Source organism: Stigmatopora nigra, chromosome 11, assembly GCF_051989575.1.
Source record: "Stigmatopora nigra isolate UIUO_SnigA chromosome 11, RoL_Snig_1.1, whole genome shotgun sequence".
Classification (NCBI taxonomy): domain Eukaryota; kingdom Metazoa; phylum Chordata; class Actinopteri; order Syngnathiformes; family Syngnathidae; genus Stigmatopora; species Stigmatopora nigra.
The window spans coordinates 9,342,831-9,357,248 of NC_135518.1; the positions used below are offsets into that span (position 1 = coordinate 9,342,831).

General features: G+C 41.1%; 4 protein-coding genes across 8 annotated transcripts in view; all 4 read left to right on the plus strand.

The window, feature by feature from the left end:
- The window catches only part of myo10l3 (myosin X, like 3), a 37,934-nt gene extending 30,856 nt beyond the window's left edge, over nucleotides 1–7,078 (plus strand). The window contains exons 26-41 of the mRNA XM_077727386.1: nucleotides 364–487; nucleotides 1,261–1,504; nucleotides 1,616–1,711; nucleotides 2,047–2,140; nucleotides 2,216–2,271; nucleotides 2,401–2,543; nucleotides 2,630–2,824; nucleotides 2,922–3,079; nucleotides 3,341–3,464; nucleotides 3,548–3,845; nucleotides 3,920–4,127; nucleotides 4,211–4,347; nucleotides 4,431–4,554; nucleotides 4,991–5,446; nucleotides 5,514–5,705; nucleotides 5,890–7,078. Of these exons, the coding sequence (XP_077583512.1) occupies nucleotides 364–487; nucleotides 1,261–1,504; nucleotides 1,616–1,711; nucleotides 2,047–2,140; nucleotides 2,216–2,271; nucleotides 2,401–2,543; nucleotides 2,630–2,824; nucleotides 2,922–3,079; nucleotides 3,341–3,464; nucleotides 3,548–3,845; nucleotides 3,920–4,127; nucleotides 4,211–4,347; nucleotides 4,431–4,554; nucleotides 4,991–5,446; nucleotides 5,514–5,705; nucleotides 5,890–5,994 (2,754 nt within the window). The 3' untranslated portion in view covers nucleotides 5,995–7,078. The remainder of the gene's footprint in view (nucleotides 1–363; nucleotides 488–1,260; nucleotides 1,505–1,615; nucleotides 1,712–2,046; nucleotides 2,141–2,215; nucleotides 2,272–2,400; nucleotides 2,544–2,629; nucleotides 2,825–2,921; nucleotides 3,080–3,340; nucleotides 3,465–3,547; nucleotides 3,846–3,919; nucleotides 4,128–4,210; nucleotides 4,348–4,430; nucleotides 4,555–4,990; nucleotides 5,447–5,513; nucleotides 5,706–5,889) is intronic.
- Nucleotides 7,079–7,340: 262 nt separating this feature from the next.
- LOC144203846 (pituitary tumor-transforming gene 1 protein-interacting protein-like) lies at nucleotides 7,341–10,096 on the plus strand. Of its 2 annotated transcripts, XR_013327773.1 has the most exons (8): nucleotides 7,341–7,736; nucleotides 8,200–8,270; nucleotides 8,354–8,462; nucleotides 8,674–8,788; nucleotides 9,066–9,131; nucleotides 9,210–9,256; nucleotides 9,638–9,739; nucleotides 9,863–10,096. XR_013327773.1 is itself a non-coding variant. In XM_077727384.1 (7 exons), exons 1-7 carry the CDS (start codon nucleotides 7,661–7,663, stop codon nucleotides 9,682–9,684), a joined length of 531 nt encoding a protein of 176 aa, XP_077583510.1. In that variant the 5' UTR covers nucleotides 7,348–7,660; the 3' UTR covers nucleotides 9,685–10,096. The 2 variants fall into 2 exon arrangements, 1 of the variants encoding a protein (XP_077583510.1); XM_077727384.1 differs by having other exon boundaries at nucleotides 7,348–7,736; nucleotides 9,638–10,096.
- A 386-nt stretch (nucleotides 10,097–10,482) lies between these two features.
- LOC144203848 (small ubiquitin-related modifier 3-like) lies at nucleotides 10,483–12,462 on the plus strand. The gene is made up of 4 exons (XM_077727385.1): nucleotides 10,483–10,653; nucleotides 11,058–11,186; nucleotides 11,261–11,332; nucleotides 11,933–12,462. Exons 1-4 carry the CDS (start codon nucleotides 10,633–10,635, stop codon nucleotides 11,996–11,998), a joined length of 288 nt encoding a protein of 95 aa, XP_077583511.1. The 5' UTR covers nucleotides 10,483–10,632; the 3' UTR covers nucleotides 11,999–12,462.
- A 1,439-nt stretch (nucleotides 12,463–13,901) lies between these two features.
- The window catches only part of fmnl2a (formin-like 2a), a 33,692-nt gene continuing 33,175 nt past the window's right edge, over nucleotides 13,902–14,418 (plus strand). The window contains exons 1-2 of one of the 4 annotated variants that reach the window (XM_077728826.1): nucleotides 13,902–13,940; nucleotides 14,287–14,414. The gene's annotated coding sequence lies outside the window, so the exon portion shown is untranslated. Of the gene's footprint in view, nucleotides 13,941–14,273; nucleotides 14,415–14,418 lie in introns of those variants that run through there. The other 3 variants (XM_077728828.1, XM_077728825.1, XM_077728827.1) reach the window with 3 other exon arrangements.

Here is a 14,418-nt window from a genome sequence, read left to right on the forward strand (position 1 = left end):
TAAATAGAACATGGCAAACAAGAGGGCGGGAGGCACAATAATGGTAGATTTGCCAAAAACTAATCTGACGCTTCATGTAGACAGACTAAAAGTACTTGTACTACTTGTGCTTTACCTCCAATTTATAACTATAAAATCTATTCATCTTTAGTACTGATTTGCATCATACACCTTCACTTTCTCTTATTTTGTCAAATCAAAAAGACAAAGGAAAGTAGAGTTTTTTTTGCACTTGCAAGGAAGAAAAACAAGTTATTTTTGGCCCAGACCTCACAGGTGCTCTGATTTCTTTCACAGTTTCTTCTTGCATGCAAGCCACTAATCAAAAGCCACACAGACTAAAATTGTCCCATTCTTTTTCAGTTCATCGACAGCGATGAGGACATCGACGGCTACGTGGACACGGATGAGGAGATTTCCAATGGAAGGTTGAATCTATTGAATGGCGGTGGGCCTCCTTACTTCCACGGCTACCTCTACATGAAAAGTTAGTAGGCTTGCAAAATCCTCTTTCACATGTCCATCTTTTACCCAGATCATTGTTTTAAAACCAATTCTACTTAAAATGTTACATGCAATTTAAAAAGAACGGAACCTTCTCCATAGTGCCAAAGGAACTCCCTCTAGTGGGTTATCACTAGTCTATCGCACCGCCATTGTTTTCTTTTCCATCCCTAGAAAAGACTATCATGTCTGACTTTGGCTTTTGGGAGATTTAATCAAACAGGAACTATACCCCTACTCCCAAATCATAGGTTGCAAATGCCATGTAGTTACCAGGAACTAGCCCCTAGCATTGTGGCTTTTATTGTTTCTTTTTGTAAATTCCGGCATTTAAGACGGCCCATGGCATCACGTTATCTCTCACAGGTCAGTCACGGTACTAGAACAGACATCAACTTGTGTGGTGCACTTTTCACATATTTCCGTGGTTTGTGCGCGGTATGTTTTCTTTATGTGCACAATTCTCCACCCGACATGCTGTGTTAGTACCCTTTATATCAAGCAGTGACCCATACAAAGGCCACTTTACGCCCCTATTCTGCATCGAGACAGTTTATGCCTAACCGCATCCTGTGAAAGGGTTGAAAGAATGCAGTATTTTAGAGGCGTAAACTGAGTAATAGTTCCATTCCGTGTTGAAAAGGTTGGAATTCCAATCCAAAGTAATACAAACACGCCATCCATGCAATTTGGCTTTTTGTAGGACTTCTCTTCTTCACTAATGTCCCAAGAACAAACATTACCATCTATTTTCAGGTGGTCTGATGATCCCATGGCGTCGTCGATGGTGCGTGCTGAAGGACGAGACTTTTATGTGGTTCCGAGCTAAGCAGGACTCGGTCAAGTCCGGCTGGCTTTACAAGAAAGGTGGCGGAATGTCCACCTTGTCAAGACGAAACTGGAAGATGCGTTGGTTCGTCTTACGGGAGTCCAAACTCATGTACTTTGAAAACGACAGCGAAGAAAAGCTCAAAGGGACCATCGATGTGCGCACAGCCAAGTAAGCTCGAACCGGAATACTATTTTTAGCTTGAATGTTTCTATTTTTGATGTTACTTTGAATAAATAGACAGATGTTTCTTGCTTATTATAACTGCGGATCCTTTTTCAGGGAGATAGTGGACAACCATGAAAAGGAAAATGCACTCAATATTGTCACAGAAGAGAGGACTTATCAAATTTATGCGGAATCTCCAGAGGATGCCAGGTACAACTCATACCACCCCTAAGCCTGTTTTATGGTTAGAGCATGCTGAAAAGGAATTTGGGGATTTTTATTTACACTAAATGATGTTTGTAAAAGTAAGGAATAGGGAGTAAGAAAAAAAACAGAGTTGAATGGAATTATTTGTAGCCCATTGCTTCCAAGCAGTATAAATCAAGCCTTCAACTTTTCTTATTTTCACCAAAAAGAAAAAGAAAAAAAGTTCCCCTTTGGTTGCCAATGAACCTTCATGCAGGCTACAGTGTATTATTTTCCAATGACCGCACTGACTTTTTCTCTCTGGTTTACTTCCTAAACTCCTCCATGGTCCCACCCAGTGGTTGGTTTAGTGTGCTGAGTCGGGTCCACAGCGCCAGTCCAGAGCAGCTCATGGAGATGCACCACGAACAGGCCAACCCAAAGAATGCTGTGGTTAGTAGCCTTCTGGCCCAACAACGTACCTTCCCACCATTTTGTAGGCTCCAACTAGTACTTCTTTCTGTCCAGGGTACGCTAGATGTGGGCTTGATTGATTCGGTTTGTGCGTCAGATAACCCAGACAGGTAAGCAGGATCATAAAATTGTAACTTATACCACTTCAGATATAACTTTTCCATATACAATACATAAAATGGAGGCGATTCATTTGGAGTACTATGACAATCATAGCTTGACTTATTATTTTTTTTTAGACCAAACTCATTTGTGATTATCACCGCCAACCGGGTAATCCACTGCAATACGGACACACCTGAGGAGATGCACCACTGGATCGGATTACTGCAGAAATCTAAAGGCGACTCGAGGGGCGACGGACAGGAGTTTTTAGTTAGAGGTCAGCCCACTCTCCCGCACATTATTTACCCCAACACTAAAGAAAGGAAATGTAAAAAAAACAATATGTGAACTTTTTCCTCATAGGCTGGCTCCATAAAGAGATGAAGTCTGGGGTAAAAAGCACGTCTCTGAAACTGAAGAAGCGCTGGTTTGTCTTAACCACCAACTCGCTGGACTACTACAAGTCACCTGAGCGTAGTGCCTCCAAACTGGGAACACTAGTCCTAAACAGCCTATGTTCTGTCGTCCAGCCCGACGAAAAGGTTTTTAAGGAATCCGGTTAGTTCAGTTCCTTCTTGAAAAAAATCATTTCAATGCAGCGTTTTTTTATTTATCTTTTTCACGTACCATACGTTCCACTCTCATTCTTTCCCAGGTTATTGGAATATCATCATCCACGGCCGTAAACACTCTTATCGCCTTTACACCAAAATGCTGAACGAAGCCATGCGGTGGACTAATGCCATACAAGGAGCCATCGACAGCAAAGTTCCCATCGAAACGCCAACACAGCAACTCATCAGGGACATCAAGGTTGCCATTTTATGCTCCATCCACTACAGCTTCACTAATACATTACATTTGCGTGACGTTAACATCCGTGAAACAACTTTTTTCAGTCATGCAAATCAATGGCAGGGACACAATGTGTAGTAAAGTGAGGTACTCACCATGTGTGTTGTGACAAGACTACTCTTTGCCTCTGTCCCTTTGACTGGAAGTACTGCAGTGATGAACTGTTGTCAATTTACGCCAATGCTGGTGCACTGACTACACTTTTTTTGTCTTTCTCAGGAGAGCAGTTTGAACGTCGAGGCTGTGGAGCAGACATACTGGAGAAACCCCATCCTGAGATACACCCAGCATCCTTTGCACTCACCACTCTTACCCCTGCCTTACGGAGACGTCAGCGTCCACTGTGAGTTACTGGCACGCCAAAGAGAAGTTTAGCAACCTTCTCTGCCAAAATCGCCATTGTCTTATTGGGATCTCCGTTCCCAGTGCAAAAGGAGAAGGGCTACACCAGCCTGCAAGACGAAGCAGTGAAGATATTTAACTCCCTCCAAGAAATGGAGGCGGTGTCGGACCCCGTGCCCATCATCCAAGGCATCCTCCAGACGTGCCAGGATCTGAGGCCACTCAGAGATGAGGTTTACTGTCAGCTGATCAAACAAAGCAATCACGTCCCGCACCCAAACAGCCCCGCCAACCGTGCCCACTGGCATCTACTCACCTGCATGAGCTGCTCCTTCCTGCCCAGCCGCGGCATCCTGCGCTACCTCAAGTTTCACCTCAAAAGGTACCAAATTTCACCTCTCGATCGACTTCGAGTGTTTTTCCCGTTCTTCTAACTTCTGGTGTGTGCCGTTGCAGGATAAAGGAACTGTTCCCAGGCACTGAGATCGAATTGTTTGCTCATTTCATAAGCGAGTCACTGAAGAAGACTAAGACCAGAGAGTTTGTTCCCTCCCAAGAGGAAATTATCGCACTACTCACCCGACAGGAAATGACCACCACGGTCTACTGTCACGGGGGAGGATCCTGCAAGATCTCCATTAACTCGCACACAACGGCCGGGGAGGTACGGACACCTACTAGTTCAGAAATCGGCAAGATTCCCTAATCCTTGTTTGACTAATGCAAGTGTCTTCTTTTTGCGCAAAGGTGGTGGAGAAGCTAATCCGAGGTCTGGCAATGGAGGACAGCAGGAACATGTTTGCTCTTTTTGAGCATAACAACACCATTGACCGAGCTGTAGAAAGCAGAGTTCATGTTGCAGATGTGCTGGCTAAATTTGAAAGGTTAGTTATCCATTTTTTTCTTTCTTTTAGCATTCCACAATGGCAGTTTCAGCATTAACACTTGCTTTGTACAATTTCATTAGACTGGCTGGCAGTGTAGAAGCTGAGGACGTAGGCCAGTGGAAGCTCTATTTCAAACTCTACTGCTTCTTGGATGTGGAGAGCATGCCAAAGGAAGGGGTAGAGTTTGCCTTCATGTTTGAGCAGGTGCATTCACTTTTTTTTTCTTTGGCAGTCTACAGCATAAAAATTTTATTACTGTGTGTGGTGACATATCTTTGTGCGGTTCTAATCCTTCAACAAAGTCCAACTAAAACAAGGGCACTTCCAGGAATGGTGCTGAATGCAGAATATAAAATAAATCTAGTATTTCAACTATTTATTTCAGTGCAAATACATCATGTGCTCTTTTCCTGACTAAAATTTGCATCAGAAATATGACTATGCTTCTTTTGCTATGTTTGGAGTTACTAGAATGGACCACGCACAAATGCACCACTGTATAACTGGTATTTGCTCTCACCCAATTTGACAAATAGGCATGACTTTGAAATATACTAATTGAGCGTGAACTAGTTTGACAAAGGAGTCGGCCGGCTTTGAGTTGCCTTGAGCATTAACATCAACTCTTCGCTTACTTCAGGCCCACGAGAGTTTAACCAGGGGACACTTCCCGGCCCGCGAGGAGACTCTGCAGCACCTGGCGGCCCTTCGCCTGCAGTTCCTCCACGGCGACAAAACCCGGGCGGCCTTTAGCCTGGAGAGCGTCTACCCCGTGGGCCGCCTGCGTGCTCGCATCTTTCAGTACACCAAGGTGGGCGCCACCTCGGGGTCGGGTCAGACTCTGGAGCGGCGCAGGACCAGCTTCCTGGACGGCACCCTACGCCGAGGCTTGAAGACGGGCTCCCTGAAGAAGCAGCGCATGGAGGAAGAACAGATGCTGGAGATGTGGATCAAGGAGGAGATGTCGGCCACCAGGGCCAGTATTGTGGAGAAGTGGTGTCGTCTGCAAGGTCTGCTCCAGCACCAGGCCATGCTTAAGTACATGACTATCATCAAGGAGTGGACCGGCTATGGCTCTACGCTCTTTGACGTAGAGGTAAATGCACTTTGTCTAAGTTTGTCAACATCTCCCAACCTAACTGCTATTATTTGGTTGTTCCCAGTGCAAAGAAGGAGGCTTCCCGCACGATCTTTGGTTGAGTGTGAGTGCTGAAAATGTGTCGGTGTACAAGCGAGGAGAGCCCAAACCACTGGAGACCTTCCCTTACGAGCACATTGTTTTCTTTGGGGCTCCGCAACCCTGCACGTATAAAATCACTGTGGATGAGAGAGAAATGCTCTTCGAGACGCCACAGGTGCGCCATTGCCTTCTGGCATTACCAAACTGAACTTTATCTATAATGCATTTTAAAAACAATAGCAGCTAAAAAACAAAGCTATGACACTATGACATTTAACAACTAAACCTTTGTGTTATTTTCAGAGTAAATCCATATATTGTTTTTCCTTCACTGTGTATTAATGCCTTTTGATTTCCAGGTTGGTGAGATCACAAAGATCATGAAAGCCTACATCAACATGATTGTGAAGAAACGATGCAGTGTTAAGTCTGTGTCCAGCTATGGCAGCAACTGGATTAGATGAGGATCAAGAACACTGTCTTTAAAATACTCTGCTTCACCAAGAGGAACAAAATACCGAGAATTGCGACACGGACTCATACAGCAATGTCTCTTCGAAAAGAAACAATAGAAATGCACCATTTTAAGCTTTGAATGTCGCATCAAATTTGTACACTGGTCCCTTTTCACACTATTTGAAATTTAGTTGCGCTTTTAACAGGAAGGTTCGACATCAACAAACCGTGTGTCACAACCACTACGGGGAAATACTGCAGATATTTTTTCTAAATATTTTTTTTGCAAGTGGGCCCCCCTTTTATTGAATGTTCTCTCTTAATAGAGAGTCCCTCAGGTGCATGTGCTTATGTCACTGGGACAGCTTGCCTTACTGAGCGCTTTTTCAAACTAATCACTTGTCATTGTGCAGCCGAGGCCTTTAACTTCTCCCACGAGGACGAGCCCGGCAAACAGATGATTGACATGGCCACTGCACTTTTTGCCAAGACTCCCAATTGCGGAATTAGCCTAACACGGTAGCTTCAAGTGTGTCTGCGTGTGTATACTAAAGTGTTTTTACTGTCTTTTTTTAGTCCACGTCGAGGGCGAGGTATTAATTTATTTGCAAAGTGGATGGACTTGAGAATAATCGGAGGCTTAGTTGGAGTTTTGCCAGTATGATGGAATGCACTGGGGCACACGTGGTATTCACAGGAAATATATAAGCTGTTAATGCGCTCAATTGTGTGCCTTGTAGTAAAGCAATTGTCCAATATTAAAACTTGCTAACGTGTTGCCCTCCATGTACAACAGTCAGCTCACATCTTACATGTCATTCGGAATAATAGCAACACGAATAATAACCCAGACACATAGATTGATGATTTTAGTATTATATACTTTGCATCCTTTTTTCATCGTGGCGTAGATCTGGGTAGCTGCCGGCGGCCACACCAGACTCTGGTAGACTTTGGCATTGACCATGCCTGTATGCTCACCTATCTGATTGTTTTTCAGTAGAAACATCAACAACAAGACATGATTAGAAAGAATGTTTTATATCCCCCAAGAATTTAAAGATGCTTTAATAAATTATTGTATTTCAACAAGATGCCTTGAATGGGCTTTTTGTTGTTGCCCCTTTCTTAAAAACAAAAACATGCAAACATGTAATATTGCGTTCTTTATTCTTTGCTGGAATATTTATGGCAGGGAATTTTATGATTGAGTGATTCATACTGAAATGCAATTTGATTTGAATTTCAAATGCAATCATTTCATTTTAACTATTTATATATTTGTTTTGGAACTTTTACTGACCTAATGCCAAAAACATTATTGACTGACAGCTACAGCACTGATCAAATTACTTTATACTTAAATGCATATTGCATAGTCAAATTATAATCAAGATGTCCAACTTTTAATGATTTGATCATTATCTATAATTTGTTGGTGATTTTGTTTAATATGCTCCTGCTGCAAGAGCTAAATGTAGTGATTCTAATATGTTTTGATAAGCTGAATTTTAATGATATGAGTAATATTAGCCTATATTGAAGGCCCTTATGTATAACTTCACTGTGACACGCCTTTGACTGGGTCTGACGTCACCTCATTCCACCCAGCAGCGAAAGTTGAGCGTTCCCTGGTTTGTTTTGCCAAATTGTTCGCCTTGGATCGTTGTCATCATGTCTGCCTCTTACAGCGTCTTTCTTTACTTTTTGCTCGACTTTGTTGCTGCTCAAACGACGACTCTTCCTTACGGTTAGTGTGATTTTGACAGTTTTTTTTGTTGCTTTCCCTGAATCACATGACGCGCCTGCTGATGGCTTTTCATTGCTTTGTCAATTCAGTCTCTTATGGTACAAAATCCAGCTGTTTTCGCTAATGTTCAAACTAAAACTTAGCTTTCCAAAACGATATTTTTGAGTACTTTAATTTGTGATATTGACTATCTCATTGCATAATGCCCGCAAAAGAAGCTTAAGTTCTGCCTACAGTCTTTTGCACTTCTCCTTTTAAACACTAGGTAGAGTTAGTTACTAAAAGTTTCCATTAGATCAGGAGTCAAAACTTGAGGTGTTGGAATCAATGTAGGCAACTAGAATTTCAGAAAAAAATGCTTTTCCACATTGTCATAGTAGCTGTTGCAATTGTCATTGGTTCTCAGCTGCAATGAGTTAAAAAGTCCGGATAGTTGTCATTACTTGATTTCCCTTTAATTTAGTGACTGTCATGGCATCGTCGTGCGTGTCCAAGTCCAACAGAAGCTGTGTGCAGTGCCTCCGTGATGCTTCCGTAAGTTTGCTTTCTGCATACTATTTTGTGTGTTTTTATTTTTTATGTGGACGTGTTAAATCTTGACTGATGTTTTTCCGCAGTGTTTGTGGTGCGAGTCCACCCGAGAGTGCATGGACTACCCTGTGAATTTAATAGTGCCACCAAGCAGCATGTGTGACCTAACGGAGGCTCGATGGGGTTTGTGTTGGGGTAATAAACAATACTTTATTCAATGCAAAATGTGTGTGTACCTTAGTTTTTATATTTTAATCAAGTTTTATTCAGCTCCATTGTGATTTGGACTTAATCTATCAATATTTGTTGTTATTATTAAGTAAATTATTAATCTTAAGTTTTGTTTTGAGATTTTGGCTTTAACTGTACATGTTGTGCACTTGGACATAACCTTTAACCTGTGTAGTCAACCTTAAGGTGATGCTGGTCACGCTGTCTTTGCTGGTTGGACTGGTACTCCTCGCCATGCTCGTTTGCTGCCTCTGCTGCTGCTGCCGCCGACGCCGCCATCAGCGAGTCAGGTGAGTCACGTGGCGGGAGGAAGCACAAATGCTTATTGTTTTTGCAGGCTGATACGGCCTGTCACCAAAGGCCATCGCAAGGGTTTGAACTTTCAAATGTGCCTTACAAATGAGTTGAAAGCTCAAATAACCATTGTAGTGAGTCGTAGGAGTGGCCACGGTTAGTGTCAGTTCTAATTATTCATGCATCCCACAGGCCTTTTAACAAATGTTCATTTGTCCTTTTGGTCCAGCTTAGAATTTATTTATTCAGAAGTAACATTTTCTTCTCTTGCAGTGATGATGGAGAAAATGGCAGGGCAGCGCAAAAAACTCGTGAAAGGATCACCCGCCAGAAAGAGAGGTTTGTAAAGTTTCATTAAATTTATACATTTGTGTACAAGGGTTGTTGTCACATGTTGGTTTGTTTCTGTCAACACAGGAGGGTGGAAATGCAGCTGAGACATGACAAAATTCGACAGAAATATGGTGAGATGCATTTACTATGAGGAAATGTGATTCTTTGATTTAAAACTTTAAATGCCACTACAAAGATTTCCTAAAGTATGTTTTCTATATATTACAAAAATGTAAGGGATTGCACTACTCTCATATTTAAATGAAATGTATATATATTGTATACAATATTCAAAATGAAAAATCAACTTAGTAATTGCACTATTAGAGACTGGTGCCCTCTTGTGGGTAAAAATGACAACCATTTTTAAGGTACATTTTATTTACAAAAATGGATGGTTGCCACACTTGGAAAAAGATCTTGTGGTTTTTTGGTGTGGCAGCAAATAATGTAGGCTTCCGTTGCGTAAGTTGTTTCCAAGTAGTTTGTTGGCATTGTGCTTTTATTACCAGGTCTCTCAAAGGATCCTCCCTACAACCGTCTGGAACAGAAGAAATAAGTGATGGGAATTGTCAAATCAGCGCCTTACTTTTTTACTCACTGCGGGGTACCAGGTATTCTATTTAAAACTTGAACAGTATGCTCCAATTTAACACGAAGATGAAGCACATTTTGTGTACTTCGTATGCTAAACTGTGATTTTTCTTCCGACCTCCTTTTGTGTTGTGCCTCATAAGGTCATTTTCTGTTTAGCCCATTGCACTTTTTTTTGCTTATTTAATTTAAAACTCTCGGCAAGAAATTACGTGTATTGAATCGGCAGTATTTTCACATTGCTAAATGCTTGTACTGTTTGTACAACTATGAGTTGTAATATGTCAAAAGTGTTTGACCAATTGATGTATTCCATGGTCAGCATGGGATTTTGTTTACATATCTTGCTTGTTTAAAAATAAAATGACTTCAATTCACATTGGAAAAGTCAACGCGGCTAAAATTATGCTTAATAGTTTGCCTTAATATAGTATTTAAGTTCACATAACCATTTAATGAATACCATTGTATTCATTTTGTTTTATTTTATATAATATGTGAGTACTATTGATGGAAAACTCTAAACAACAACCTAACCTAACTAAACTTCAAGTGTTCACCCCTGAGCAACTGGAAATGAACTCATTAAGTGACTACCGCCGTCTAGTGTTACAGCTGAGAAATGCAACCGAATATTGGGTGGACTCAAGCATGCTGCGGGACGCATTTGGCCCGCAGACTAGAGTTTGGACACCTGGCCGCACGCAAATCATTGTGCGCGCTCCCGTCACCATAGGTCCGCCCAGAAAATCGGTCACGTGACCGCCCGTGTTCGAATTACAGTTTAAATTTCAGTGCGCGCGCCTGCCGGGCATCGGACGAGAGTAGACGGAAAGGGGACGCTTTGCCGCGGCCGAATTCACAGTCGGTCTCCCTCTTCACTTCGCGTGCTCCTACCACCTCCAACGAGACAATGTCGGACGAAAAGCCAAAGGTGAGTATTATCGTCGCCGCCGATGCCGATAACGGTGAAGTAAAACCGTAATGGTAATGCTAAGCTAACAACAACATCATTTGAGCGGGCGCTAAAACAAAGGTTGCTCCATTTAGACAATTTATTGACTAAATGAGCGATCTTTCTTTAAAACTATTCACTTGATCGTGCCTTATCATATAGACCCTTGATTTTCTGCTATCCTTTTGCGTAAAACCGTCGTTAGACGAAGTCAAAACTGTAGGCGGCTCATTCGGTTTGCGCCATTGTGGCTCTCTGCGCCAGTTCTAACACAATGTGCTAACATATGCGTAGCATAATCGGCTAATAAAACTATACAAGCTGCTTTTAAATTGGTTTTAATTCATTTAAACTGTATTGTTTTTTTGATTGTGTGTCTGAAGGAAGGAGTGAAGACGGAGAACGACCACATTAACCTGAAAGTGGCCGGTCAAGATGGTTCAGTGGTCCAGTTTAAAATCAAGAGGCACACTACTCTCAACAAACTCATGAGGGCATACTGTGATCGGCAGGTACTTGCAACTATATATTTTCTATATATCTATGTCTGTCCTGCTCTTATTTTCAAGGGATTTCTGTGTTTTAGGGATTGTCGCTTCGTCAGATAAGGTTCAGGTTCGATGGACAGCCCATAAATGAAACGGACACACCTTCACAGGTAGGTCACACCACATAAGTAACTAATTAGTTGGCATCAGCAAATGGTCCATTCGTCGCTTTCTCTTGGCTGCAAACATTGATCCGACGAAGCTGACCCGGATTAGTTGGCATATTCAAAATATGGTGTAAACTTGAAGATGAACTCACCAAGTTTTGCCATGTTAGTCTAGTATAGGAGAACTGTTCACTGGGGCGGCTATGTAGCATCTTAGGATTGTTCATTTTTCTCCTTTTGCATTTGCCCCACCCTATGAAAATGTTAGGCATTTTTCTTACCAATCAAAATGCCCCTCTAATCATGTTTTGCGTAAAAGAACCCACAGGGATGTCAGCCATAGCATTAAATGACCTCCAAACGGAACTTGCACCTTACTTTGCAAGGCAGCGCTGTGATGGACGCCATATTTATTCGCTGTTTGCGACCTTATATGGGTTGACACTTAAGGTCATAAGACTCCTACAGAATATTCCCACTAGCAATGGGAATTATTGGATAACTAAATTGCCGGAAACGTTGCAGACATTTAGCAAAAGCATGCAGGTAGCCGCCATATTGCAACTGGCTTAAATGTGACCGTGTCTCATTTGTGTGCTTCAGTTGGAAATGGAGGACGAAGATACTATCGACGTGTTCCAGCAACAGACAGGAGGAGAACTTTCTTAAGTGGGGGATGGAACCGTGTCGTTCTTTTCTTATTGTAATTGTTTCTTTGTTTTTTTTAACCGCCCCCTTTGCTGCTAGGCTTTTTTACCACTAGCAATTTTTGTTAATTTTCGATAAGCAGTCTATTTCTATTTGGAGAAAGACCATTTGTGTGTTCAACGGTAAGGATGCTTCTAAGTCAGTATTTACGACGGACGATGTAAAAAGTGAACATTTTTAAAAAATATTTTTAGGTTTAGTTCTGAATATTTTATATTTTTCTTTCTTGTAGCTATTTTCAAAATTCAGTCCTTTTTAATCCACCTTTTCAGAGAAAGATGTGTATGTATGATGTCAGCCCTGATTGTGATTTGTCATTCAGAGCAGAATGGACATAAAGTACAGTTAGTTACTTCATGTTGCTGGACCAAAAATAGAAAAAAATACAACAAAAAAGCTGAATAAAACAAACTTTTTTTAAATTACAGGTCTTGTCAAATGTGGGCTTATATCTAGTCTTAGTGTTCAAATCCCATTAGTTTACATAAATCCTGTCTTCCACCACTGATTTGGGTGGTAGTGTTTAAAATTATTTTTAAGATCAAGCGGTGTTGTATTTTAAAGGGCCTATAACTAGTGTAGAAAATGCCGAAATGCACAATTGCCTTTAAGTGGGTGTAATACCAAATATGTCCACAAGACGGCATCGTTTCTCTATAAAATATTCGTATTGATTCGCACTAATGTGTACGATAGAAGTTGGTAACGGTTATAAGTTGCGTTTTGAAAGATTTAGAAGCGTCAGTAAATTTAATCAATTGTCCCAAATGTATAATTGGAATATACTTGTTCAAGTGTGAGATTGGGAGGACCCTAGCACAAACGGGTCACATCTTTCCATTCTGCCTGGGAATAAATGGAATAAATCTTATATCTTGAACAAAAAGAAGCTTGTGGCTGCTTTCACAGCTCTTTCACTGTACCTTATGTCATGTGACAGGCTGACAGCGCACAGTTTGTTCATTATTTGCTGCAACAGATGGCTCATTGAAAACATCTTGTTCTTGCATTTGTATTTAAAAAAAAAAAGGCCATTCAGTTCATTTTTTACACTGTATTGCTGATGGAGACTATGTAGAAAATGGGATATATCTGCAGCTCAGATTTCAATTAAATTTGCATGTTAAAATGTTGGTAAAAAATCAATTTTAAAATGTTCTGGCATCTTCTGTCAATGGCAGCCAACTTTTGCAGGAACACCTAAAAGGTAAATTGCTTGTTAGGATGTATTATTGTGTATATGTTTTACCAGTTTTCCCCTCTAGGAGTTGTTTCACATTAAAACAAGTCCAATAAATGGAATGGTAACCATGATGAACACAATGAGCAGGGGGCATGGTGATGGTCTCCACAAATCAAGGGAACAAGCAGCAAGAAGTCATCATATGAGGTAAGTCACAGCCAGTTACCCTCACATGTGACACACTCCAGCTGCCTGAATAGAAGTTGTGCGTGTAAAAGTAACACCCCATCCACCAAACCCTATCCCCATGCTGATGTCATCCCCACCCTAACAGCAGATGTGTCAATGATTACTTGCGTTCTTTTCCTCCAATATGATTGCCAAAGGCCTTCAATGTCAGAAATGCTGGCACATTAAACGTGAAGTATTTAATATAGCTGATTTAAAAAAAAAAAAGTAACTGATCTGATTTCAGTTTCAATTAGACTGATGGACAAGTGACACCATTTTCCAATTAATCCACCCCCTATTTTCCAAACCACTTTTCCCAGGGTGCCCAATTACAATCCAGTTTGTTTCCTATATCTCCCTCTTCTACCACACCCAAATCAATTAATCTGACTCGTCAGAAACTCAAAGATGATACTGCTCTTGATGATTAGGACATTTTTCCCATAATTTCCCCCATTTCCCACTGCCTTTGAGCCTTTTGCCTGAAAAGTAAGATCATTAAAGTCCCATTAAAGGGCACTTAACCTCACATACCTTATTTTTAATGATAACTCGAGCCTGTGTGAAAAGAATAAGTGCAGTTGCTAGATTTATGTTTTTAACGTATTTATTTTTCATTCATCGTTATTTATTGATGATGTGTTTGGAGTATTTGTGCACTTAGTGGTGATGCTTTAAATCCCATACTTGTATAATGACAAAATGATCAGTCTGTATAAAAACCAAAAAGATACTTAACAGACGTTTTGAAATGATACAAAGTGTAGAAATAGTAATAGGAAATGAACATTTGTCATGATTGACTCATGCTGTACATCACTTTTTTTTCTTTAAGTCTTTGTGGGCGTGACCTCGCCGCACAAACGCCAAGGATAGCAACAAGTAGTACCTGACCTCTTTATGACGACAGATCAAGTCAAAACGCGCTTGATCGACGGCAGATCTCGTATTCTACGTATCTCGGTAA